We start from the raw sequence: 26689 nt of genomic DNA, 5'->3' as shown, positions 1-26689 counted from the left end.
AGGAAAATACATGCAAACAAACAAACAAGGGGTCAGTCAGAGGGGAGAGAATTTAACACATTTTAGTGATATTCTTATGACAGATATTTTTAGGGACTTTTTAGGCTCTCATTTTGCTACAGTGTGGATAACTCCTTTCTTCACAGTCTTGCCACCTCTACATCCCCTTTCCATGTCTATAGCTTAGCTCCATTTATCACTGTTGTATTCCCCCTTTCTTTACACACTTTTTCTTCTATTGCCCAACCTCTTTCCTCTCATTCCATTCTCCTTAAATCACCCCTCCCTCCCCACATTAACCCTATCTTCTCTTTTTCCCCGGTAGCTCTGTACATGACAAGGTTTTTCTCTCTGGGAATTTGAATTTAATCTGTATGATAAATTTAGAAAATCTTAAATTATTTCAACCCAATTAACAAGACTTCACAGTTATAAACACTTATGCAAAGCTACTCTATGTGCATTTTTCTCTGGCTTTATCTATTCTTTCCATTCTGGCTCCTCTTCAGCTTTTCAAATTGTGAGATTTTGCTAACGACCATTTGAAAACTCCTTCTCTTCCCTCTGCTATGTACTCTTTCCTCCAGTGCCTTTCTCTTCTGATTCTAATATTACCCAAAAGAAACATCTGGTTTCCACTCACCTATCTATCCCATATTCCTTGCTTGAACTTTCAGGCAGTTCAATATTTAATAATATTGAGTATCAACAAAGGCACTGAAGAAAAAAATATAGGAGTTTATATGGTGTTTTTAACTAAGAAATACCTAGGTGGCTATCACAATGTTGTTTCAGCATCTCAGGAAAGCCAAGTTTGAAACAAAACCAGTTCAAGGCATTACATGAAAGTTTACACATTGCAGCAAAAGGAAAAAGAGACAGAGAGAAAAACATCACAACTACACTAGAGTCCAACTCTGCCTCTTATTATCAGTCAGACTGAGAAGTGATGGGAAGGGCAATTAAAGCCATGTCAGCAGAGAAAGGGAAATATTAAACCCAAAGTACAAGGCACCAGTGGGCTCTCTCCTACTGCACCATGTGCAGTTCCAGCTACAGACATCAAGAAAGAAGAACCCAGAGTGTAACTGGCACTGATCAAGGGGTGATGGAAGACATGAAAAGCCTATTTTGCTAGAGGAAACTAAAAGGACATGGCATGGCTAACACAGCAAAACAAAGGCTCAGAGGGTGTGAGACCGTTGTCTACAAACACATCAGGCATTAAACAGTAGGGAGAGGGCCAGGCTTTTCAAAACATAATTGGTGTATAGCACAATTTCATAAAGGTTTCACAAGACATAATTCCAATTGCACTAGAAATTAAAAGAGATAAATTTGCTCAGCATTAAAGCTTTTCAGTTCTAGACCTGTTTTCCAATAGAAGTAGTCAAGGTAAACAAGCCACCTAATCTTAAAACACAGCTTGATAAATTAATAACTAAGCTTAAATGCAGTAGTTGCTTAAAGAATTAGCTGCTGGGGCTTGATTTACAGCAGATCTACAATTTTGTCTCTGGATTCTCAAGAAAATGGGTCAGACAATGCAACTGCAGTATGAGACTAGGAAAGCCTAAGTTAGAAAGTTACAAAAGGGTAGAATAAGGGAAAAGGTCACAACTAGAGAAATAAAGAAGGGAAGGAAAGTTGAAGAAAGAGGGAAAGTTAGATCGTTGGAAAGAGAACAGAACAGAATGTTTATAGAATAAAATGTATTAATAAAATATATAGCTATACAAAATGCAAAGAAAGTAGAAAATAGAAAAAGGGAAACGGTAAAGAATTTTCTTTTCCTTTACATTTACAGTTTCATTTTCTGACAGAAAGACAGATGGTAAAATACTAAAATACCATTAAAAATGTTAAAACACAATAGGTAGTATATCATCTATACCCATGTGGGTACCTGTTAATTGAGTTTGTTAAGAGAGAGGATTTTCCTCATGGCAGGATGTACAGACACTCTTATCTAAGTGTTCCATAAGGACCATACCAGAGAGAACAAAACACATGGCCCTCATCCACCTATGCTAACACTTCCCTGGTACACCCAGGTCAAGAAGAAAGTCTTGCAGCTCACCTGAAGGTGAGCTCCTCCTGGTTCTGCTGGATGAAAACGCTCCTACCCCCCACAATTACCCTGTTTCAACCATCAGCAACCAGCATCCTGTACCTGCCCTATTAACAACCCCTCCTGCAGCTGATGAAGCCACCACTGCAATCTGCAGTTTGGTAATCAGTGGCACAAATGCATTTAATCCACTAACCCCAGGCTGTCAGTCTTAATCCTGGAATGATGTTTTCACTAGCAACCTCATCAGAGAGACCAAATCAAACTGGACATGATGAGAAGTGTTGGCTTCGAGCCAGGACCAGAGATTATAGGGGATCACACCTTGCCATGGGGCGCATTGGCTGCTGATGTCTCCACAGCCAAGGGGAGACATCCTACCCAGAGAATGATCACTCTGAAGCCTCGCTTGAGTGCTCAAATGAACCATTAAATGCAGTCTTAAATAAATACAGATTAAAAAAAAGAGTTTCTTTGACAGTGGAGTCATTTGTTCTCTCCCCTTGAAGGAGGGATGCTATGCTATAGGTTTACCTCTGAATACCTGCTACACAGTGTTTTCCTTCAAAAGTCAGTCTAAACCTAGTGTTACAATAGACCATCTGGAAGTCTGAAGACTTCTCAGGAATCTAACTTGTGTTTTATGCATACTGTTCTCCAAGGCAACATGTTTCACATATTGCCCATCCACACCCTCAGGCCTGCAGCAGAAGAAATGTGCAGCTGATACCTTAACATGTATTTCATTTACATCCCACACCACTTCCCAGCTCTGAGGAGCAGAGCTCTACCCCTCCACAGCGCCAGGCTCTCAGGAAGCATTTCCCTTGCCCCTAAAGCACGTGAGGGACCTCAACAGGAAGGGGTGCCTGAGCTGCAGGGAATGAATGCCATTGCTGCACTGCAGAAACACAGTAAAACATGGGCTATAATAAAGGCCTCAAGTGGGAAAGTTGCTCCTGTTTGAATTGGTATGAAATACAGGAAACTGTCTCCCAAGCCTAAATTGTCATCTGGCAATAGGCACAGAACCTGGCTAAGAAGTTATTTTTCTTTAAAAACCCAGTGATTTGTAGTGGCATGATGTCTTTGTAATTGAACTTTTATTATTGTGAGTGTTTTTTCCAAACATACAATAGAAGAGTAAACGGTAAACATGTATGAATACTGCTCTTCATTTCCTTTTAGGCCCCTAATCAGGAAATGTTGAAAATCACTGTTGGTATTGCTGGAGATTAATGGCTGCTGCTCAGAAAGTATACAGGGAATATATTCCTGCCAGGACAAATACATAGGCTATTGGACAAAAATCTGTGAACCACAGATAGGATTATATCATCATTGTAAAGATGTATGCTGCCTGGGTTGCTCTGTAATTAATAACATTCAAACATTGGTGTCCTGGTTTTTAGCTGAGAGGGGGCTAGGTTTCTTTTTAGTAGCTAGAACAGCACTATGTTTTGGTTTCAGCCTGGGATTTGTTATGAGAAAAACGCTGATAGCATACCAATGTTTTCATTTTGTCACTGGAAGTTGAAGGACTTTGTGTTTTGTTACTCTACAAGTGCAAGATCTAGGGGGACAAGGAATATTTGTATTAATAAGCTAAATTGACATTTGGATACGCAAATAGAATATTCCATATCATAAAACGTCATGTTCAGTATATTAATGAAGGTCTCTTCCTTTCTAGCTCTCTCTGGCTTTCTCTTGGGCTCTCATTCTTCTGGGATCATGGTTTTGGTTTCAGGATTGTTGCTTCTTAGGGATCATTATCTAAGAATGGGCCAGGCTTGGTTGGTGGATGGTAAGCAATTGCACTGTGTATCACTCAGTGATATTTGCATATTTTATTACTATTATTATTATAATTATTATTTTAAGTTTTATTTTATTTAAATTATTAAATTGTTCTTATCTCAATCTATGAGTCTCCTTACCCTTGCCCCCCAATTTTTTCCTCTATCCCCTGGGGGGTGGAGTGAGTGAATGGCTGTGTTTGTCTGCTAGCCAAGTGCTGGCCAAGTGAAACCAACACAATTGGAATCACTGTAATTACCAGGGAAATTAATACTGTGCCTTCATGGTCCAATTTATTGTATGGGTTGAAATTTTATTTTCCAATCAGTTTTGCAGTTTTTAAAATCTATAATTTTTTTCCAGGTATAGGAAGAAATCCTTCATGGATTTTTTGCCCCTGTATATTCAATATGTGTTTAAAGACCATGTAATCAACTCCTTTTTCATATAAGCAGTGAGATCTCACAAGATAAAAGACACTCCACTGAGCTCTACGGCCTTTAAAATCAATTCCTGTCATCAGTTCATTTGTTTCCCACTCTCTTTCAGAGAGGTTGTACTTAAGAGCTCTCCTGCCATGTGTATTGGGATACATTTTCATTGCTGCAGCTCTGTATACTTGTTCTCTCCTTTTATTTTCTTACAAAATAAGGCCTAGGCTATGGTGACCTCAGCCGTTTATGCAAACCTTTCCTTCTCTATATTCAGCAAGTGCACAGAGCCCAGGCAGGAAATTTGATGACAGGCAGAGCCGAGTCCAGCTTGGCCCTAGAAGCTAAAGCACAGGCAACCTACCTGAGATCATTATAATTTAAAAAATAAAAAATGAAGACATAAACTTCACTGCTAGGGCATGTCTCTATAGTTCACTGGCATGTTCACCTTCAAAATGAAGAACTGGGAGGTCAAGTCACAAGGTAAGGACTCAAAATCGATACCAACAGCAATCTGTCACGGGTCTATGTTTGCCATGTTGTTAGATTATGTGGATAGTGAACAAAGCACATGAAGCATATGTATACATTACCAGTTTACCCTGCTAACCCCACAGTTGTCATGACCAGATTACTGCCTGTGGCTGAGCTTGCTGTTTGGGGTTTACAAGGCAGTGCCACCTTGCTCTGCATTCAGTAGTGCAGGCATAAGATCCTCCCTGTTCATGGCTGCTGAGTAAACATTCATGGTATTTTATCCCACTTTTTTTTTTCTTCCGACAATATTGTGTTTTCCTACAGGTACAGCCTGCTGTTATTCTCAAAACAAAATCTTCTTACATATGCCTATATAATGTTTGCTTTGCAAGTATTGAAATGATTTCAAAATAAACCCACAGTCCGATTCGTCAGTCCAACAAAATGCCAGCCAGCCACTGGAGATGTCCGAACAGATCTGAAAATTAAAAGCCATGAAATGACTCAGTGCATTAGGTCACTGTGACAGCCAGGAGGTAATACCAGAGTATTTACTTTGGCTGGAGTCTTCCTTGGCTCATCTTCATTTGTAGTGTCAAAGCCAGGCTCTCATCTCAAGCCAAAGTGCTGTAGCTTGCCCACTTCAGCAACAGCTCAACACAGGTACCAGATAGATAACTAACTAAAACGGGGGGTTTTGAAATGAAATGAAAAACCTGTATGGATTAAAAAGAATAATGATTCTCTTCCCTGCCTGGCAGTATGGAGCAGAAGAACAGACACACTCAACTGCTACTGGTGTGGTTGTCCTCACAATCCTTTTGTGATGCCAGGAAGCTTTATCAGAGCCTAATGTCTCTGTGGGGTTTGTATGTATGAATTTCACTAAAGTATTGTCCAAGACAATTGGAGTATCATCTTGGTGAGGATTTTTAGCCCATATTGCAGTGCAAATGGCAGCTATCCCAAACATCCTCATAAGGATAATAAGTCCTTTAAAGGTTGTGTAACTCCCCTACAAAGTAAAAGACTATGGTGAAGAGTCACATTTCCGTGTATTGAACAGGAGAATAAAGACCACATTTATTGCCACCCAGGAAACATCACTGCCCTTCTTTGCCTCCCCTTTCCAGACCACAAAGGTGACATCAGGGTAAATCTTTCTGAACAGCATGAGCATGATACACTTCTAGTGAGGTTTGGCTCAATTCATCACTGAAAATGCATGCTAGCCCCATCTTTTAGGAAACAACATATACAGGTTTTTGTATAAAGTGAAGCACTATAAAAATGGATACTGTTCTGTAATGATAAAAGTTTTTTCCTTTGCAAAATTGCATTCACCAGATTTTATTTCCTTTTTTCCACAGTTTTTCACTACCAAATGACCATTTTCTGTCTTTGTGACAAAATTATTTAGTTTGAATGCCTATTTCCTGAAACTTTAAAGTACTTTCTGACAAACTGAAGATGTACAGGAAGAGTAATACTTACTGATACTTAATGAGATGAAATCTCAGAGTTGTGGTAATGGTGCAACTCAGGTGACTCATATACCAAAGAAATTAACAAAACAATTGCTTCTTGTAATCAGATAAGATGGTAACAAGTCCAAAATTAAAGTGAAAATGTTATGAATGTGGGTTTCAGGGAAAAAATAAAGCATTATATGAAATGCTAAATGATTATGGTTAACTAGAATAAAAGGATTGAGACAAAATGTTTTCAGACAGGTTGAGCAGGTTTTTTCTGCTTGTCCATGTCCTGCTTTTGCTAGGATAGAGTTAATTTTCTTCTTAGTAGTTAGAATAGCTGTCCACCACAGACCATAGCTTCAGTAAAAAATATCACTAAAGTGCAAAACAACAATGTATAAATTTGGCAAGCGGTCCTACTGCAAAAGGGGATAAATTTTGACAAGTCAGAAGTCTTCATACTGACTTTTTGAAATACCGTGTTGCAGCTCTCTATTTTGAAATTCTCTGAAGGCTGACACTCCTGAGAATTCAATGATTTATTAGCGTTAAAGAGAATCCTCAAAGCTGGATGGACATTTGGGGGATGAGTTAAGCACAAAATCAGGCTGTCTGCCATCAAGGACTTACTACTGGGCTGAATAAACATGCAAACCAAGACAACTGAGAAAACTTTCAAGTGAGCACTACTCCAAGAAATAAAACTAATGGGTCTTTGCAAGGCAGGGAATGTGCAGAGCACTGGAGGCCAGGCAGGACAAGCAGAGCTTTGGCTGAGCCCTAAGCAACATCTGAAAATGCAGAAGGTCCATGGGCTGTCTTAAGTCCTTTTTCAGTATTACTGCCTTGCAGATTTGTCTCTTGAATATTTGCATTAACAACAGTAATTACACTCACTGTATTTTCTTGTCTTTTTCCACAGACTGATTCCCCTGTGGTTGTTTTCTGCCTCTTTCAAGTGTTCAAGACCTGCAGTTCTTCCTTTCTTTGTCAGTTCTGACAGGTGTTTTTAATTTCTTTTGCTTTGGTAGCCACAGATAGAGATGGTAAATAAAGCTGTGCTTTATGACTATGTTGTTAAACACCGACTACCACTGCTCTCTCCTTATGGTCCTTTGCCTTAAATTTCCATGTCTCTGTTAGTTGAGCACTGTGCTTTTTGGACAACCTAAAAATAAATAGATATATAGAAAATATAGTTTAAAAGATGTTTAATTTACCTGCAGTTCTCCTTCCATTATACTGAGGAGTTTTATCAAGTCATCTTTAGAAAGCTCTATGGACTTCTTGTTCTTTCGTTCAGTAGGTCCAGGTGATTTTGAGTGCCGTTTGACAGTTGCTGAAAACATGACCTCATCTTCCTTCCGATGAGGTTTGTTCTTTTTCCTGGCATCCTCCTGAAGTTTTTCATTCTCTGCATGGCTGATGACAGGCTTGGAACTGGAGAAGTGCCCATTAGATGAGCTTTCTCCACCTTGGTTTCGGGATCTCATCCCTACCTAGAAAGAAACAAACATAAAGACGCATTTATAAACAAAATTACTTACAAAAAGCCACAGTGGAAATACTGCCTTTTGGAAGAACAACAATCTTCTAAAAACTGAAAAATACTGTCATGCTTAAGAGACGGTGATAGAAAGCTCAACCATTTCAACAACTCTGTGTGTGGCAGACAGTGAATCCAGGGCATTAATTATAAATTTAATAGAGTCCTAAAGTAAAGGAAGCATCTTTTTTAGCATACTAAGATGCTGATATAAGTTTAAATGTATGGAACTTAAAAGTGATGGAGGAAAAGATAAAGAACTTTTCCCAGTGTTCCCTTTCCTTTGGTCAACATTTTGATCATTCAAAATTCATCACTACAAAACAAAGCAGGTTGTCAAGTAGATCTTACTTTAACATGAGGTTTACTTGAGAGACAGGAATGCAATTAAATTTTAGAAAACCATGTTCCTTGAGTATAAATTCTCTACAAGAGTGGAGTGACAATGCATGAGAAACAAAGGTCACTCTACAGTTTCCCCGAGTGAAACAATTATTTTATTCCATGTAACCAAGAAAAATAGGTAATGCAGACTAAATCAAGTGGTAAACTCCATCTTAAGCTAAATACCGCATGAGATTATTAGACAGTAAGTGCCATAACGGAAAGCTGGAAAGAAGTTTGAAAAAAAAGCATAGTGGGCATGAAACCACAAAGAGGTAAATGAGCAAGATCAACCCAGATCTTCCAGAAGATTCAAGGCTTCTCCAAAATGTCAGCTCATGGTTACTGAATGCTCATGTCTTTGTCCTCTTAAGCACCTACACTGCACTCTTAGACTGTGTCTATCCTAGGAAATTAAACACTGTTCCTGAGCTCTGGCACTTGACCTACTGTATTGCTAAATTGTTAGCGTGCTCCTTGGCACACTTCTGGTCCAGGCACACCACTCTCCCAACCAGTTCCTGGGCACGATTCCGGAATTAACCCAGGCCAGGTCCAGACACAGCCATCCTGTTCTGGAAGAGAAGAGAGTTCAGTAGTACAAAAATGGCTGGACTGTGCTATTTGACCCCAGAGACAGAATGGGCGACCTGGGACTGCTTAGTTTACAAGTAACATAGCCTTGGTGTCACAGAAAACATAGCTGTGAAAATCGTCCTTCCTGTATATCATCCTCATCCAACAGTTTTCTCTGATTCCCTCTGCTGAATGCCATTTAGCAACACCAAATTACACTATTTGCCCTTATCTTCACATCTTTTCACAGTTCCTTCTTTTTCTTACCCATCAGCTCTTTTCAAGTTGTCACTCACACAACACATCCAACTTAAATTAGCTTAATCTGCCTGTCTGTTGTCTTCTCTTATGAACACCTCTCTCCTTTCTTCCCCCTTGACCATGCAGATTGGCCAGGGAGGTTGCTAGCCCTTAAAATCCAATTTACCCTGTAAGGTCTTGCCCTATGTCACTGGCTAACAATGGCACAGAAGGCAGGATGGGCTCATCAGTGTGTATTTCGTTACCTACCATTATTAAACAGATGTGCATAGGATACTCAGACATGTTTATATATGGACTCATATTGCTGTTCCGTCACCTTGCTATCCTGTCACCTTCCTATGTTATGTTGAAGTAGGTCTTTGTAATTATTTTCAGTGTTCAACTGTAGAAAACTTTGATTGCCTTTTGTCATGAAGATATTTGTCATACACAATACAAAGGCGATGGTGAATTTAGGCTTGGTTCAGGGCCAAACTCAGATGTAAAAAGTAAGTTGGTCTCCAAAAGATCAGATATTCTTCATCCTACTTGAAATTACTCGTATAACAGACAAGGGAAACCATCAGGAGTTTATGTTGCCTTACTCTAATTTACTTTTGTATATTCTCATGTCTTCTACTACCTTAATTTTTTACTTAAATCTAGTTTACCCAAGATAGTCCAAGAATACTAGAAAGCAAAATCTGCACATAGGAATACCTTGCTTTAGATCAACTACTATTTGAACAAAGAGACTGAAGAAAGCTGAGGAAGGGTCTGTATGTCTGAAACTTGCCCAGTTTTTATATCAACAAATCTAATGAATAATATTCCACTGTTTCCAAATCTGTCCTCTCACTTAAATTCATCTCTGGATTTAGTTTGCAGCTTGTTCATTTGTCAAACAGATGCTTCTCTAACATCACACACTTTTCTGATAAGGATCTCAGAGCAGCAATTCACTAGTAATAGGGCAAAACCTAAAATATATTGACTAATCAGCTTGGCTGCTGTTACACTGGGCCTGCTACAGCTTGCTACTTGCTTGACTCAGGGCAGTGTTATAAATCTCTGGCTCACATTAGCCTTGCATTTTGGTAGTTTCACACTCAGCAGGACAATTGTCTTTTTATTATCATTGGTTACTCGTGTCTTAACTTCATTAATTCAGTGGAATTTGTCCAGCAGCATAAATGGGGAGAGAGTTAGACCCGATGTTTTCAAGTGAGAGAGTTTCACTATGAGATTCCTTGCATTGTAGGTCTGCTCCTACCCAAACAATATGTGATACAGGTATACAATGGCCTTTAACTTCCTGAATGCTTATGCAGTGTGTTTTTCATCAAACGGTTTGGATTAAACACATGAATTATGCTTTCTAAAAACAGATCTCCATTATAAGCATGAACAATACCTGAGAACCTCAGGAAATATTTTAGGTCTCGGGTTTGTAATGGAAAAATAAACATTGTACTATGTTTCCTCTCAGATAGGGCTTTTCAATTTGTTTAACTTTAATGGGTTTTAAACTTTCCAACCATGCTTCCTCTCAGGAGAGAGCACTTGGGATTCAATCTGTCTCTATTTTCTAAATGTTTCCTTCTGACTCCCTGAGGGTCACAGCCTCCAGCCACTTTCATCTCTAAACCAAACCTATTTTTCATGGCTTACAGTGAATGGCTTCATGGCTCTAGAACATCCTACATGTTTTAAGAATAAATATTGCAAGTCTGTCTTACATATGTTTTCCAGTGGAAAACAGATTATTAAATTACAGTGTATTCTGCTTAGTAACGTGCTGCGTTAGAGATTTCTCTGTAGTAGGATGACTCAACTGTTAGACCTGAAGGTGCATAATTAATTTTAAATTTAACTCCTGCCTAGTTGAGACACATCATCCACCTCAAGCATTGCATAATCAACCAGATGGACTCAGCTGCATATGTTAGACTTCACGAAAGGTGGTATGTCACTCTGTCGCATCATAACTCAAGCCAGCCACTTTGATCCATCTGTCCCTGTGGGAGTGAAGATAGCAATTCATGAAGCCATGTAAAGACTGAGTAGTTGACTACAGGTTTATAAGCATGCTAACAGAGAAATAAGGAATGCATATTTAAAGTGTGCTTTTACTTGATGTAGATCAATACAGGTCCACAAAGGACAGATACTTTTTTTTTTAAAAAAAAAATTCATTAATACAGCAGTAGAGCAGCTTAACAAATTGATCTGGAATTTTGTATCAACTGGATAATTAGAATATGATTGTTGTTAATTGAACACAAATTTGGCCTTTTAAAAAATTTCTTTAGCACTTGTAGATTTATTTTGCAGCAAGTCTTACACCACAGTAAGTGTGGCAGACAGTCTGTCATTCTCAGGGACATTGCCCCTAACAGCCTTTCTTTGTGTAAAAGCTTGCCAAAATCAGTGTAACGCTAACACCTACTCTGTCTTCAGTTATGATGTTGATACTTTTCCAACATGTTATCCAAATGCAAAGGTGTTGTGTGCTGAAGCCAGAGACGCAGGTGAACTCAAGCTTAAATGGTGACAGAAAGGGCCAAAGTTTTGATATTCACACAGTAATTTCCAAGGAGTTTAAGGGATAAAATCAACGGCATGATCCAGCTGTTGTGCAGTGCTCTAGGAATATAAAGCAGCTGTAAGGATGACTGAGTTTTAATTAGAGCAGCGTGAAGTAGCCAGAACATACCAGTGATCTTGGCTGAAATACTGTGTGCTGGAAAGGAGTGCTCAGTATTATCATTTTGGACATCCGTCTGTATTTCTGGTGGCATCATGATTAAGAAGTAAAGTTTCTGACCAGTTGCATGACATTTTTTCGGTATGCAAATACCACAATCCCAAAACTTTGATGATCTCTTGTTTCACCAGGGTTCCAAAACTGATTCTGGGGACACTGCCAATCTAACACTGGTAACAAATGTCCTCCTGCTGTCTGCCCTGATCACATCTCTATATCTTACAGCATTCCTGATCTGCTGAAGGGATTGTGTTTCCTGAAGAAATAGCTGGTATGATTTATAATGACTTTAGCATTTAATATTTAACCCTACTGGGTTTTTTTTCCCATGCCTCATCATATTGCATGTTAAACTGGAAACCTTTTCTAACAATATCCAGTCAAACAAGTTTTTATATGATCAGTCACCTTGATTTCAACATTTATTGGCTACTCATTTCAATATGTGCTAACAACATTGGTACTTGGCCTGGGAATCTTCAGCCCCTCCTGTGTTTCACTCGTTTGTTAAGCTTTGAGCACAAAAGATAAATGCTATGATTATTTACTTGAGTCTGTACTGTTTCTCTGGGCATGGGTCCTTCAGTTTTCACAAGTTAGCAATCCATACAAGATTTTATGAAATAACCTTTATGTTAGTTTTACTGACATCAGGAGGAAATCTGTGAGGAATTTGCTGAGTAGGATGTCAGGAGAGGACAGGCTGTGTGCTGTTCCAAACCTTTCCTTCGTCAACAGCAATTTGTTCTCCCTATAGCTCTTGAAATGACAGGTTAGATTAGGCTCTGTTACTAGTGCTATTAGAATCAGATAACGCAAAAGGGTTCATTAAACTTAACATGTAGTCCCTCATGCTAATTGGACATGGTGATTTTGGCTCCATAGTGCTTTCCCTTAAAGTAGTAATTATAATAATAATAATAATAATAATTATTAATAATAATAATAATACTCACACACACAAAAAAAGTTTTTTTACAGCCATTATATTGTTGTTGCCTTTGGCTATAAATTTGTAGTCTGGAGTTCAGTTGCAGATCTGACTGATTAAGATATCACTTGACAGTGCCGGGTTTCTGACAGGCTAACAATGTCTTGTAGGGTCAGTGCAATTGGGTTATTAGTGAGCCAGAAGTGGAGTTGTTTCTTAGCTGTGACTTTGGGAACAGTATGATAGAGAACTGTATCTTTCAGAGGCTCCAATGTGCGGGCATTTGGAGTGGAGGAAAGTGTTGTGTAGAAGCCCTGGTACACAGGGGAGATTGCTGAGAACTCAGGCACTGAGTGAGCCAAATCTCTGCCCAACAATTACCAATGAATATATAGCACCAGGAGTGAAAAAGAGACCAAATGGAGACCAAAATGGAGAGCAAATCTTATAAAACTTCCATCAGATCTGAAACACCCCATATATGAGGAGAGATGGATTTTTTCTAAAATAATGTCAGTCTGTATCTGAAAGTAGCAGATACCAAAAAAACCCCACAAAACAAAAATAGAAAAAAAAACCCCACCACCTCCTCAGATGTCAAGAAGAGAGGAAAACAGGGCCATCAAATTGACCTTGTTGGCTTAGCAAGGACCACTCTAGACTGGGATGGATGCTTTAGCCCCAAGGGATCTGGATAGCCAGAACTAAGGCTATATGACCTCAGTGCTGTGGCTTTCACAGGACAAACATATAGAGATGTAAATGTTCACACCACCTCAGAGACCAATTAAAATTATTAGACCGATTATTAGTTATTCCTTATTTTTAGTTATTCCAGGCTGTTTTCATGGACTCTGCAAATGTTTTCTATTATTGTTTTATCTGACTTGAAGAAATAAAAAGGAATCACACTACCAGGACCAGGTAGGAACTGATGGCTGCACTGAGCAGAGGTGCATGCTTAGCGATGCTGTCCAGTTGACCTTGGATGCTGCATGAAGCAGACGTGTCAGACTCCAGACTCTGTGATAACTGAACACTGTGCCAAGAGAACGTCGACTTCATTCTTGGTTTTTCTTTTGCAGATGACTCCACTGCTTGTTTCAGTCATGTTGGTCAGAGGAGAGTGCTAAACCAAATGACTAACACAATGAAGAAGAGAAAAAATATCTACCACTAGCAATTCTGGAGTTTCCTGAATTTCTAAATGTTCACGCATAGAGCAAAACCATTGTGCTCTCTAATCCTTCCCCAATCTCTTGCCCTCATATGCATCATGACTAATTTGCAAGAGCAAACGAGAAAAGGTCTTTGTTCCTTCTGACAGTATTATACGTTACCCATGTGAGAGCATGGGTTAGCTGCTTGCACTTGTTGGAGTATTGGCATGGAAGTACGGATATTTTATGAATCAAGACAATTCTCTACTCAGTAACAGCTTGTATAACCAAACCACAGGGCTATAATTCTTATAGAGACTAGGAGAGGACTTGTGGCTAGTCTAGCTACGTAGCACTGCTACTGCCTTCATATTTCCACCTGGTCTACTTGCTGTGCTGGAAAAGCATTTGTCATACAGGTGTTAGGAGGAGCAATGCCCAAGCACACGTGCTGAGCCTCATCCACTGAAGAAGAAATGTTCTTGTCATCCTGTTGACGCTGCCTCCACAGCAAGGTTTGACCATCTGCCTTGAGAGGGCTGCTCTGTGGGCTCCCTCCCACCCTGTAAACCCATTGCCAGATGCAGCAGGTTGGGCTGCTCCCTGGGCTGGACCCGCTGCCTGTGCTCGAGTGAGGGGGAGAGGCCACGATGTTGCTCAGAGGAGTCCGTGCAGGAAGGAGATATTACCCCATGGCAGATGGATGTCACGGTGTCTGCCTCATTTTCCCGTACCACACATGGAGTCTCATTGATGGAAGAAACTTGAGTCTTTTTAATTATGAGAAAGAAGGAGAATTTGTCCCTGTTAATGATAACTGACAAAAATGCAGTAACTGTTTTAGATGCAGGACAGAGGTTATTTATTTCTCTCAAGTCATCACTATCACTTTGTTCCCTAATCTATGTCAGTGAATAAAACTTTTCTTTTTATGCTGCTTGCAAATAGTGTAGAAAAGTAACAAAGTTCTAGCAGACTCACTTGTTGAGGTATAGCATGAGAATCAGCAAAACTTTGTCAAAGATTTATCTTGTAGCTTCTAAAAGGGATTCTTATAACAGTGGAGCATAGTAGCACATGGATTATATTCACCAAGGATTATATCAACAATAGTTCCTTTGCTTGAAAAAAGAAATTATAGGAATAAGCATAAATGTATTCTCAAGAAGAAAAGAAAAAGATTTCTGAAAATTCCATATCCAGGTGCCATTCTGAATAGGTAAAATCTGCATGAAAGCAGAAAAGGATTTCACAAAACTGAAAGAGGAAACCCAGTCATCACTACAGTAGATTTATATCTCTTTAACACCATTTTCTTAATTCCAAGACAAACTCTTCTCTGGCTAAATTATGGCACGGATTTACAAAGAACAGTTTATGCTGGTATAATTCCATTAATTTTGTCATTTTCAGGAAAACTTGTGGTTTCAGCTGGAATACTTTTACTTGAGTAATGCGTGCTGACCAACTAAGGAGTAACATAGACTTGTTTCACAAAGATTCATGTTTCCCAGGCTTCATCTGGAAAAACAGCTTGGATGCATGAGACATGAGGAATGATAAGCCATTAGATCATCATTCAGTCAAAAAAATAAACTTTTATAGATCACTCTATCCGTGTTTTGATTACTGTGTTTCCCAGCTGCCAGGAAGTACAAAAAGGAGACAGAGAAGAGACAGCTCAAGTAGCTGACACCACTAGACAAACATGCCGCTAGGTCTGACAAGGGTTTAGATATTTATTCTCCAGAGTGACTATGTGGCTGAAAGAGACTAGCCAGGAACAAGGTAGGTGGCAACAGTGCTAACTGCCTCTGCAGTGCAGCTTTTCTAGCGTGTTTCAGCTGAGCTAGGAAACATAGCAGTAGGTTGGCTCCTATTCATCTCTCTTCCTGGCCTGTTTCCAGCCCTCCGAAGAGTCCTGTGCCCAGGGCTTCTCCTGATTTGAAGGAAAACTATGGATCCTTGTAGGAAAGAAATGCCCCTGCTTCCTAGGGCTGTGTACCTTGCACTCAATTGATGGAGCCCATCTCAAGGCACAGCTACCTCTTAGGGACTGGATGAGCACTATGCCTTATGATGATTCTTCACATATTGTTTTACAGCTTTCTGCCCTTTTGAGTTTTGCCATTTCAATCGAAAATCAAACTGAACTTCACACAAAGATAAAGCTAGCAATGTCACCATTAGTTTCAGTCCAAACCCACTAAACCTTTGTTTTATCACCTGACAGCTGGAACATGCCTGGAAAATGGTAAGAGAGGTGATGCAGATTAGCTGGCCTACCAAAGATTTTTCACTCCCGCAGATGGGTAATCTTTGGTGTTAGGTAAGCATTAGTCATTTCTTTTTGTTGACAGCATAGAATCAAGTCGATAACCTGCAAGATGAAGTATACTGTGGACTTACAAACCAGGCTATATCTCTTGCAAGTAGTTTCTAAAGACCACTGCTCCTAGAGCAATGCATTTTCTGCTTCCAAGATGACAGGAAACTGCTGAAAGCAGCAATAGACAGGAGCAGGCTGATAATCATCACAGCTCTTGCCTCTGAGACCCTTGTCCTATCCTTAAAATGACGAAGCAAAATTCCTTAAAACTAATATATCACTGAGGGAACACAGCACGGAAAGTAAAGTCAGTCTGTGGTCCTTGCAATTCTACTCTAACCTAGGAATGGACCATGGGGCATATAAAGAATGTGATTAGGAAATGAAGAAATGAACTCTTAGTAGCTTTCTACAAAATCTATTTCAAATTTTGCTTTAAAATTACTGTTTATTTCAAAATTGTCTTGTATTTTAACAAGTGTGAGACAAGATAAAAAGCTAATTGTCCCAAAAGGAATCTGCAAGTTTTGGGTCAAGGGAAGTATTTTGCTGTCTCTTGCTGACTACATGTGAATTGTGAATCCCATATTCTTTTCAGTAGCCACGATTTGGACAGCTCTGATTTTGCTGAAACCAGTAAACAACTGTAGCTACATTTTACACTTGACTAATTTATCCTTCTTTTTTTTAGAAAAATAACAAAAAATAATCATGATGTAGATGCCCTTACAGATTTTACAGCAAATGGGAAAAAAATTATACAGAGGACCTGTGTCTTCTACAAATATTGTCTCCAAGAGACAGCAGCGTAAAAACACATCTGCAGCATCTCAGATTTCAGCTGTCAACCAAAGCAGGGAGCAAGTTCCAAATCTCTCTCAGAGACTCCTTTGTAGGAAGTTTCAGTTGTTGATAGACACAGAGTACCAGCTTGCACACGAATGCTTGGTCCTTTGTGAGAGGTGAAATTAACCCCCTCCAAGAGACTGAGCTGCCTTCCACCTCCCAAAGAGTTCCTCCACTGTGAAGATTAACTGGTTTCAAAACAAGGAGTTAAAAATAATCTCTGCTACTAAACCTGCCCTTGAGTTTCACTATCAATTTTGGTGGTTTGACAATAATATTTTTCCTGTTGGGAAGGAAAAAAAAAATTTTTAAAAAATTATCTGGCTACATGTATACTGGAGATTAACCATGTCCAGGACTGCTCTCTGTCTGTGAGGCCAGCTGTCCTGGAAAATCCTTCAGGCTCTTAAGCCCTCTTAGCATCCATAACATGTTGGCTGCATCCACACTGCCCACTGGGAATTGTTCCTACCCCATGCCGACTCTCGAAACACGCTCTCAAATGGTTCGGGAGGGTGCTAAGTGGCCTGGCCAAAAGTGTGCTGGGGACCACTCCAACGGTTTAATAAGAGTACAGGCATTCACCTTCCAGTATCTGTGCTCATGGCCTGGCACTGTTTAATTTACAGCCTTTCCTTTCCATAGCCTGCTCCTTTACAAACAAAGGAAATGGAAAACTAATCAGCCGTGAAAAGGGAAAGTGCAACTCACCATAAATACACAGTCTGCAGAGAGAAAATAAGCGGAGGGTGGTGGGAAAACAGAAAAGAATCTGTATTTTTTTCAGGTAAGTTAGGTCAAGTCATGCAGAAGTCTATCACTTATTCTAGAGGCATATTTTTAAGCTGCTCCTGAAGGATGATCTGGAGAGAGAGCAGTACAGCAGGAGTCAGGAAGAGACAGCGCAGCTGAAGCACAGAGAGGTTTCACATCCCCACTTCACATCCCCACTTCACACCAGGCTTCTTCTGGCTCTTGCTGGGATCAGTGGTGCAAACTCTGGGCTCTTCTGCTCCATGTCACTGATAAGAGGACTAGCACTTCGAGGCTCCAGAGTGGTCCTTGCATTATTCAAAGCCCTGGCCTTCACTTGCTATTACTATTTGTAAGGAGGTAAAAGGAAAGGAGAGTCTTACTTCATTCCTGGCAGTGCCAGCCCAATGACTGTCATTATTTCCCAGTAAACCTGCAGGCTTTCCACTGACTTCAGAAATTGTGGCAAAAAAGTAAAGTAGTAAATGTCAGCCTAACTGATTTAAATAATACCAACGCCTCACGCTGACAGGGAGCAGCACGAAAACCTGCAGGTACCTCACCTGGGCATTGAAAATGGCCTTATCCACTTTAATAGCTTTCATTTATAGAAACCATATTTATGTGCCTCTTCTGATGTCTTGGTTTCAAAATCCCTAGAAAATTTCTTCACTTGAAAAAGATGAAGTTAAAAAGTTGTTCTGCATCTACAGGTTGAGCTGGTTTTGATCTTTTTTTTGAACAGCCTGTCAATGTTAATCTGCTCAAATCTTCACCTGGCTTTTTAGTTTAGAGCAAAAAGTCAGGCTATGAAAACATAGCACAGCTACTTTGACTAGGGAAGGAAGGGAGAAGGAAGAAGCAAATAAATATCCCTGCACGGGTTTGGTCTCACATTAACATAACTAAAACTACCTGCTGCCAGATTCAAGTTGCTTTAACGTCTGTGACTTCTTAAAATCCATTTTCAACAGGGATAAAATCTAGAGTGAGTTGTGTTTGTCTTGTTGCAACTAGCTAAACACCCTATCTTAGTTAAGTTTCTAAAAAAGATTGAATTTTCTTTTTTTCCACTAGGCTAGAGTAAAAAAAATTTAGCTGCTTTTCTTAGAAAGTAATTTCAGTTCAGAGCCATGGAAAGATATTAAAAAGAGCTCCTACAAATGGAGTGGGTGTTTTACAAGACTACATGAAAATAAAATCATCTGCACTGGCACAAATTCACACTGTTCAGCTTTAAGTATCTCACTTGCGTGACTGAGATAGGAGTTTAGGTTTCTTCCATAATCTGCAGTGTCTTTGAAATGGAGCCTGAGCTCTCTGAGGCTATGTTAAGACTTCAAGCCTGTCCTTGTCCTCAGTCATGCAGCTCCAGTGACCACTGCTGAAGCCCACCATGTCTCCTTCTATCATGGAATGCAACCCCTGATTTTCCTCCCACGGAAAAAGGTGCTGCGCAGAGTGCAGTGTTGCTCCAGCCTCCCTGTGAGAGAATGTGGCTGGAGAGCACCACTGCATCCTGCCCCTGGGAAGTGATGGGAGGTCTCAGCTTTGCCCTCTGATCTCTCTAAAGAGGTTGTGCCCCTCATGTGGGCACTTCAGTTAGCTGACTGATAAACTGCTGCTAGATCTGTAAATGCATTATCACAAAGGCCAAATTTGCTGTTGGGTGGGAAGGCAATGGCACCTCGTTATCAGCTTCTGACACAGTGCCACGCTTGGTGGCAAATGTTAGGATATGACAGGGGCTGTGGGACTGTGCCCACCCCTCACAGTCCCTGCTATAACCAACACTGCCAGCTTTGTGTTAATGAAGTCACAGACTCAAGTGGTTTTGTGCTGCTGGGATGGATTTTCTATAGGGCATCAGTACACAGACCACTGCCGCAGGGACACTTCTGGCCAAGAGGAGCAAAGAACACAGTATTTCTAAAAAGTACTGAAAAGAGTCACAAGCTCACCCTTCCTGAGATACCTAACTGGGAAATGAGCTCATTTGACTTTCCAGTCACAACTCCTTGTGCCGAACATTCTTTCTTGGGAGAAAAAGTAGGGGGAATTTGTCCATTATTGCCCAAAACAAGTAATTTAAGAAACAGCAATAAACAAGGTATCTATGTTAGCTTTCTTTTAGTTAGAGCAAGTGAAACTAGAGACTCATTTTTAATAATTAAGGTAAATCTGAAAAAAAAAGGTAATAATTAAATTTTCAAGTTCCTATTTCCTATGAGGAGGTGGATGACAGAAAAGCAATGTGGGTCTCAGTGTTGCTGAAGAGAATTGGTGGGTGCCTCAAAACATTAAGGCATCACTGGGCCTCTCAATATGAATTTAAGAGACTGACTTGGATTTTCACAATAATGCCAAAAAGTCTGGTCATCACCAGAAAAAAAAAAGGGTGGCATATACACATGGTATATGATTGGTATATCAGGTAAGAAATTGGGCAAGAAAGCAGCATATAAATAGAGAAATGACCGTTTCTCTTTATTTAGTGAAAAACTGTCTGACCCAGCAGTTCTGTAATGTCTCAGCATTACTTATTTGTTTACTTAAATATTTTTCTGCTGCCTTCAAGGAAGTTTAGATGACTGAGAAATTACTTTGGGCTGCTTCTCCTGTGCATATGTGGTGGACCCATGGCCTCGGCAAGGACCTGCCACAGTCACTGTTGGCAGCTCTGACACATCATGGCTCTGTGGGGACAGAGCTGGACCCTTGAGCAGCCCTTTTGTAGGTGTAAATGCTGGTTATGGTCAAAAGCCTCATCTTTCCTCCTATGTCTGAATTGCTCAAAACAGTATTGTTATTGCTTTTTAGCTTCTCACCTGTGGTTTAGGAAAAGGAAGATTAACCAGTTTTTCTGCTGTGACGATGCAAATTAATCTCTTGTCATATTAAGGTGCAATATTTAGTTATCTCAAGAAACAAGATGTAAGAGAAAGTATTCTCACATGCTCATTTCACATTTCACATGCTGTTTTACTCCCAGTGAGAATAAAACCCACTCCGGTTTCTATCCCTAGTGACAATATGTAAGTGTCTTAGAATTTCAGAAGTGCAAGAGTTTTTTTCAGACCTGCCCTGCTGGAAGTTAAAGGGCAGCTCTCCAGAGCACCCAGTAGCTGCCTGGTAAGCACAGCTGTCCAGAAAAAGCAAGGTCTGACTAGCCAGCTGAGCCTCTGCTGTGTATATATTGAGAATACGTCACAAAGCTTTCAGAAAAGTCAGGACAAAGTCCTCATATTGAATAAATATTTCCTTATCAAATTATTAAGAATATTTTATATCTTTAAACCTGAAAGACTCTGCTAAACTAAATGTAATTTGAGGAACATATACGCTTGTTTATTATTAAAACATTTATCAGCTAGGAAACTAAATGAAATGCCAATTTCTATTCATTTCTATTCAGTTGCTCATTCACATTTTCTTTTATCAGCACAGTGCTTTAGGATTTGTATATCACTGTCTTAGGGAAATTATTAAACTCAGTCAAAACTCAAAAAAAGTATTCGTCTCCATATTAAGTTTTGTAACTCATTTAATCAAAGTTAATTTCAAAAATCTGGTATCCTACTATATCTTTCAAATTCATCCTGCACAACACCATTGATTGCATGTACGTCAAACAAACAGCATAAATTAAAAAAAAAAAAATAAATCAGTCAGCAGTTTGTCAGTCGACTCTGGGACTGCAAAACTGACCTCGTATGAAATGGCCATATTTAGAAAATCTGTGTACAGCTGGGATTTTCCCACATGCTTGACCTGAGGTAGCTGTCATGCTTGCAAAAAAAAATCTTTATTATAATTGTACTTACTGCTAAGAATGTTATTACTTTTTAGCATCAAGGAAAACCAAAAGCCTGCATAGAAAAATGATTGTCAGCACATGCGAGCGTGGTAGCATGGCTCGGCTACAGCACCAGCCTTCCAAGCACTAGAGATCACTTGGCCATACCCCGTGGAAAGTAGCAAACACCGAGTATTCCATAAACCTTGGACTTGTTGAAATAAGTGGATGTGTCAAGGACAATAGATTATAATTAGATATATAGGTTATAATTTTTTCTTATCCCTAATTATAATCCTATAATTTTAATTATTATAGGATTATAATTAGGGATAGGAAAGCCTAGAAAATAAAAAATATTGTCAGGACCAAGCATTTATCATTAGGGCACAGACATCATGAACTGGTGTACCAGCAGCAGGCTTAGCTCCCCTGCCCTCTGCTCAGGCAGAGTATGAAGTAATGTTGCACAAACAATTTCTACAGCTAGCCAAATACATGACATTATTTAAATAAGCAAGAACAAGGCTGGAGAGTTCTGTATAAATACTTGTCACTGACTGATCTTTTATACCCTGAAGATGCATTTCTAGAAAGGAAAAAAAAAAACAAACCAGAATTGTTTTCCCATTGTATCTTCAAAAAAGCTGAAAAGTGCAATTTTATTAGGCTTTTCCAAACCTCAGGGAAACCTTTCCAAATGCCTATAAAGGTGGAAGATTAAATAAATGGTTTGTTCAAGTAATAGAACAGTTATTTTACTTCACAAATCATGCATATTATTAAAAAAATAAAATATTGTGGAGTCTTTTTTACTTTGGTTTAAAAATTCTACAACTAGAAACACATCATTAGCAGTTTGTATTCACATCAACTCTGTATCAGAGAAAAATCAAGTTTTGTTTGTGTAACATTATTAGGCGAAATAGTAGCTATATAAATCTAAGAAAGAAAATAACTTACTTATGCCAAGTTAATGGAAATTACCATTACGAATGACAATTTAAGGAGGATTACATGATGTATTGCAGGTTTCAACCAACTAAAAATAGAAAAGCTATACAAGCCATAAAAATTGCACAATGTACAACTTTCAGTTCCAGGAAGATTGTGTTTGCAGTCCTTGACTACAAATGGAGTTGCTTTTTGACTGTTGAGATAGATATTCTGGGACTATAATTAATATAAAAAATCCTGAGCTTTCTAGATGAGTAAGACGTTTAAAAACATGATATGATATGATATGATATGATATGATATGATATGATATGGGGCTTAAATTTGTGAAATTTTTATAAAATCTGTGATTGCTTTCCAGTTTTTGAGTTGGGTTCACAATTTCAAAGTATGTTCCAGCACCATGAGGCATTTTAAAACTGGAAATAAAGATTACTATATAACCAATGTGGTAATAGCAATGGGGCTTTTAAAAGACAGGTAAAATCCCAAACAAATATTGTGAGACACCCAGTATGGTCATAAAGTCAGCGGTGCCTGCTGAAGAGTTCCTTGTTATACTAACTCATTAACTCAGGATGCTTATTATTAACTCATTATGCTAAAAAGTTTCATGGAAAACAATATACATTCTGGATGTCCTTGGTAATCCTCAACAGTCTCTGAGGGCTTTGACAGCTCTGCAATTCAGATGATACTTTGAAAGACAAGAGATGACAGAAGTCATTTTGGTCACCTCCTGGAGCTGACATCTGCAGGAAGCTCAAGTGCTGCTTTCCAGCCATGCTATTGCAACAGCATCTCCACAACATTGTTAATTTAGGAGCATAGCTCCACCTAGAAGCTCCTGTGTGCCAGCTAGAGAGCCCGAGGTGTGGAGTAATACCTGTGTCAAGGGATGTTTCCAGAGCAGGGGCTTCGCTAGAATCTAGGTCCAGAGGGGGAAGGAGGGAGTCGAGGATGGAGGTGTCCCTGTGCCATCGCTTTGCTGCTCCCACCTGAAGCTGACTGGGGTCCCTGCTGCTCCCTAGAGAAAAGATAAGGCTCAGGGGCTGCACAGAAGGACAAAGCGAGAAGCAGCATGTTCTGCTTGCTCTACCTGCCAGCCAGCAGGCCAGCTAGAAAACACAGACCTTAAAGTGGCTTGATAATACTTCTATTTTTTAATTTAAAGATTCCCATTGACTTTAACTATGTGTCTCCAAAGCCATAACAGAGCACAGCAACCTGATGAATCCAGAATACACTAGGCAACGTGTTTGCAGGTATGACACAGTGTACCAGTCCAGGTGGTAAAACCTTGCACTCCTGCAGCCTCCTAAGAGCTGGTTCCACAAGTCACAGCTTTCTGCTTTATTTTAGCAATCAACACCAAGTAACCTCCTCCATCCAAGAAAAAGCAGCCATAACGAAGGAAGGGGAAAAAAAGCTGGTAGGTAATGTGCTTCTTCATTGAGTAGACTAGTTCTGAAGCATATGTGCAATGCAATGCAGTGCAACGAAATGACAGAATGACAGCAGGGAAGTAACATGTCCAGCTTGGCCCATCTATTAGTCACATTGCATGTGCCTGCAGACTTCTAGCAGCTCAATGAGAATGCATGACTCTCTTGGCTGGCCAAGCTGGGCAATCCACAGCACAGCAAGAGATGCAGACCAGTTCCTTGCATACACCACAAATGAAACAAAGGAAGGCTGAAGACACGGTGACAGCTCCAAATACCTTGGAGGTATAGCAGACATGGAGGGAACTGGGAGCATTGCTACTGGAAAGCTGGGGATGTTGCAGGGCCTGTGGGGAACAGAGCCATAACACTGGAGGGAGGTAAAGACCTCATGTTAATAAAAGCTCATTCAAGCATTTGGTTAGTTTGCATAAACGAACAGAATTTGAATCCACCCTGTGGATTCCCTAAATTCTGCCCTGACCTTAACTGTGCAGTATGGTTATGGTACAAGCAGAGTCTGGTAGGTCAAACCCACTTCAGAGACAGCTACCATGGAAATATCAGAGCCAATGGATCTGAGCAATGATGTGTCCAGGCAGGCTCAGTGGCAGGACTGGTGGTGCCAGAGAACTTCTGAGGGCTGTCTGACCATGGAGGTCTTTCATTTGGCAAAGCCTTTGATCAAGGAGGACATGGTGTTCTGGAAAGCTGTGATATTTTTAAAGAAAACAGTAACAATTTCGTTCAACTCTACAGACTGGCTGTTATTTAAATAATTTATATAGTTCTCCTAATAACAATGTAGTCATACTAGGCACATTACTATTTAAGGGATAAAGCAGGACTACCACGATGTCTAAGTTAATAGCAGTTAGAACAGTGTATGGCACATTTCCCCATTATTTCTTAATAAACTATATGTGAATTCTTGCAAAATAGTAAATATCAACTTGGTGTTTGTAGATTTTTTTTGGTCTTTGTTCTGAATTGAAAGAATGTGATTTGTTGGATTATGATCAACACAAAGACAGATAAAATAATGAAATCTTAACCAGCTGTAATCACAGTTAAATGGTGCAAACATATTGGCTTTATAGGGAAAAACACAGATTATTTTATTGATAAATACTTTAATTTTCTTGAAACTTTGTTGAGGAAACTTGAGTCTTGAACAGCTAGTTCTAGGAGAAAATGGAGCAATTATCCATCTATTTATTTATTTATTAATAGTAGAAAGCATTTCCTACAAGTGCAGGAATTCAGCTTATCACACTGTTAAACCCACAAGCTCTGAATCACATCTGGCATGACAGTTTACAAGAAGCAAAGTAGAGATAATTTGTATGAGGCACATGGGATTTACAGAAATTAATTCTTTGCCCTACAAAGTTTGTCCTTCAAAAAAGTCAGTGAAAGTTTTCTCATTAAGTTGAACAGAGGATAGATTAAGACTATTGTCTTTAAAAGTTAATATGCAACTCTAGAGCTAATAAAAGAAAGCAAGTCATGCTTTCCCAGTGAAGGGCTTCACTTTCAGTGCAATTCACGAAGTATAAAAAACAAAGAATTGTCTTGCGTCAGTCAGCTAATACTAATTATTAAGATTACAAAAAGAGTGGACCAAGGCTTAATGGGTCAAATTCTGACCTCATTTCTCTTGACTTGTCTGAGTTTAGAGAAGTTACTCTGGATTTTCATCAGTCTAAATGAGATTAAAAACTGATGTACTGAATGCAAAAAGAGTGATGTCATTCATAATTTGCAGAAACCCTGTTCCCAGGAGACATGATTTTAAAACAGGACCTTTAGAGTACTTTTTCTACACTATATACTGTCTTAAAGCAATCTTACAAGTGTAGTAACTACACTTAAATCTTCCCAAGAGGACACATCCTGGAACACAGTTAGGACTTGAGTAATTTAGATCCTCTGGTGTTTTACCAAGCAGCAGGATGGGATATATGTTTTACACTGCTCTGCAAAACCTTTTTCTTAATTGAACTTTAAAATATCTTGAGATAATATTTATGCCTATACATGTCTTATTCTCCATTTTAACTAAATGATGCCACAGTAAATACGGTGAGCAAAAGAAACAGTCAAGATGAGTATCACTGTATTTAATTAAAATACTCTCCATTATACAACATTATGTTGTACTGAAAAGCCCACGGGATTTTGACACTGACTTGAATAAAGCTGGTGTTTCACTCACAGTCATCATACAGGTACATCAAAGATGCTCCTAACCACCCGCTAGGCTGATGAAAGAAGCAAATTTGCTTGCAAACTTTGCCTCACTAGCATCTTTAACCTAACAGGGCTACAACACCATCACAGCCCTTTGCACAGGAAGATGCCTCTGAGACTGTTTTTTCCATGCCTGTTGTTTAGAGTTTTATTCACATGTACTTAATGGAATAATTTTTGTTTGTTACTCTCAGTGCAGTAATACGAAGCTACTTATTCTCTGTAGATTTGTTTTGGAGAAAGCCTCTCAGCTTTTCTCATTCACATACACATGCCCCCTTCCCTGCAATGTACCACAGATCAGCAAACCAAACTTAGTAGCAGGAAAGCTGAAGTTTTCTTTGGCAGGTTGGCCAAGATACCCTGATGACAGCTTTGTGGAAATTCCCCACCTTCCCATTGATTCAGAAGCCACAGTTCCCAGGACCCTCAAAGGAACAGCCAGG

The 26689-nt window shown here is 39.4% G+C and overlaps 1 protein-coding gene across 2 annotated transcripts in view; it reads right to left on the bottom strand.

Annotated features, from left to right (window-relative positions):
• Positions 1-26689, bottom strand: part of LOC104522871 (filamin-A-interacting protein 1-like) — a 67226-nt gene that overhangs the window by 14679 nt on the left and 25858 nt on the right. Inside the window, exons 2-3 of one of the 2 annotated variants that reach the window (XM_010165279.1) lie at positions 23432-23572; positions 7478-7756 (exon numbers count right to left, since the gene is read on the bottom strand). In XM_010165279.1, coding sequence (XP_010163581.1) covers positions 7478-7750 — 273 coding nt within the window. In that variant the 5' untranslated portion in view covers positions 7751-7756; positions 23432-23572. The remainder of the gene's footprint in view (positions 1-7477; positions 7757-23431; positions 23573-26689) is intronic. The other variant, XM_010165280.1, reaches the window with a different exon arrangement.

Source organism: Antrostomus carolinensis, unplaced genomic scaffold, assembly GCF_000700745.2.
Source record: "Antrostomus carolinensis isolate BGI_N321 unplaced genomic scaffold, ASM70074v2 scaffold1893, whole genome shotgun sequence".
Lineage (NCBI taxonomy): Eukaryota > Metazoa > Chordata > Aves > Caprimulgiformes > Caprimulgidae > Antrostomus > Antrostomus carolinensis.
Note: the sequence above shows the minus strand (reverse complement) of the source record. Positions and strands in the feature narration are given on the sequence as shown.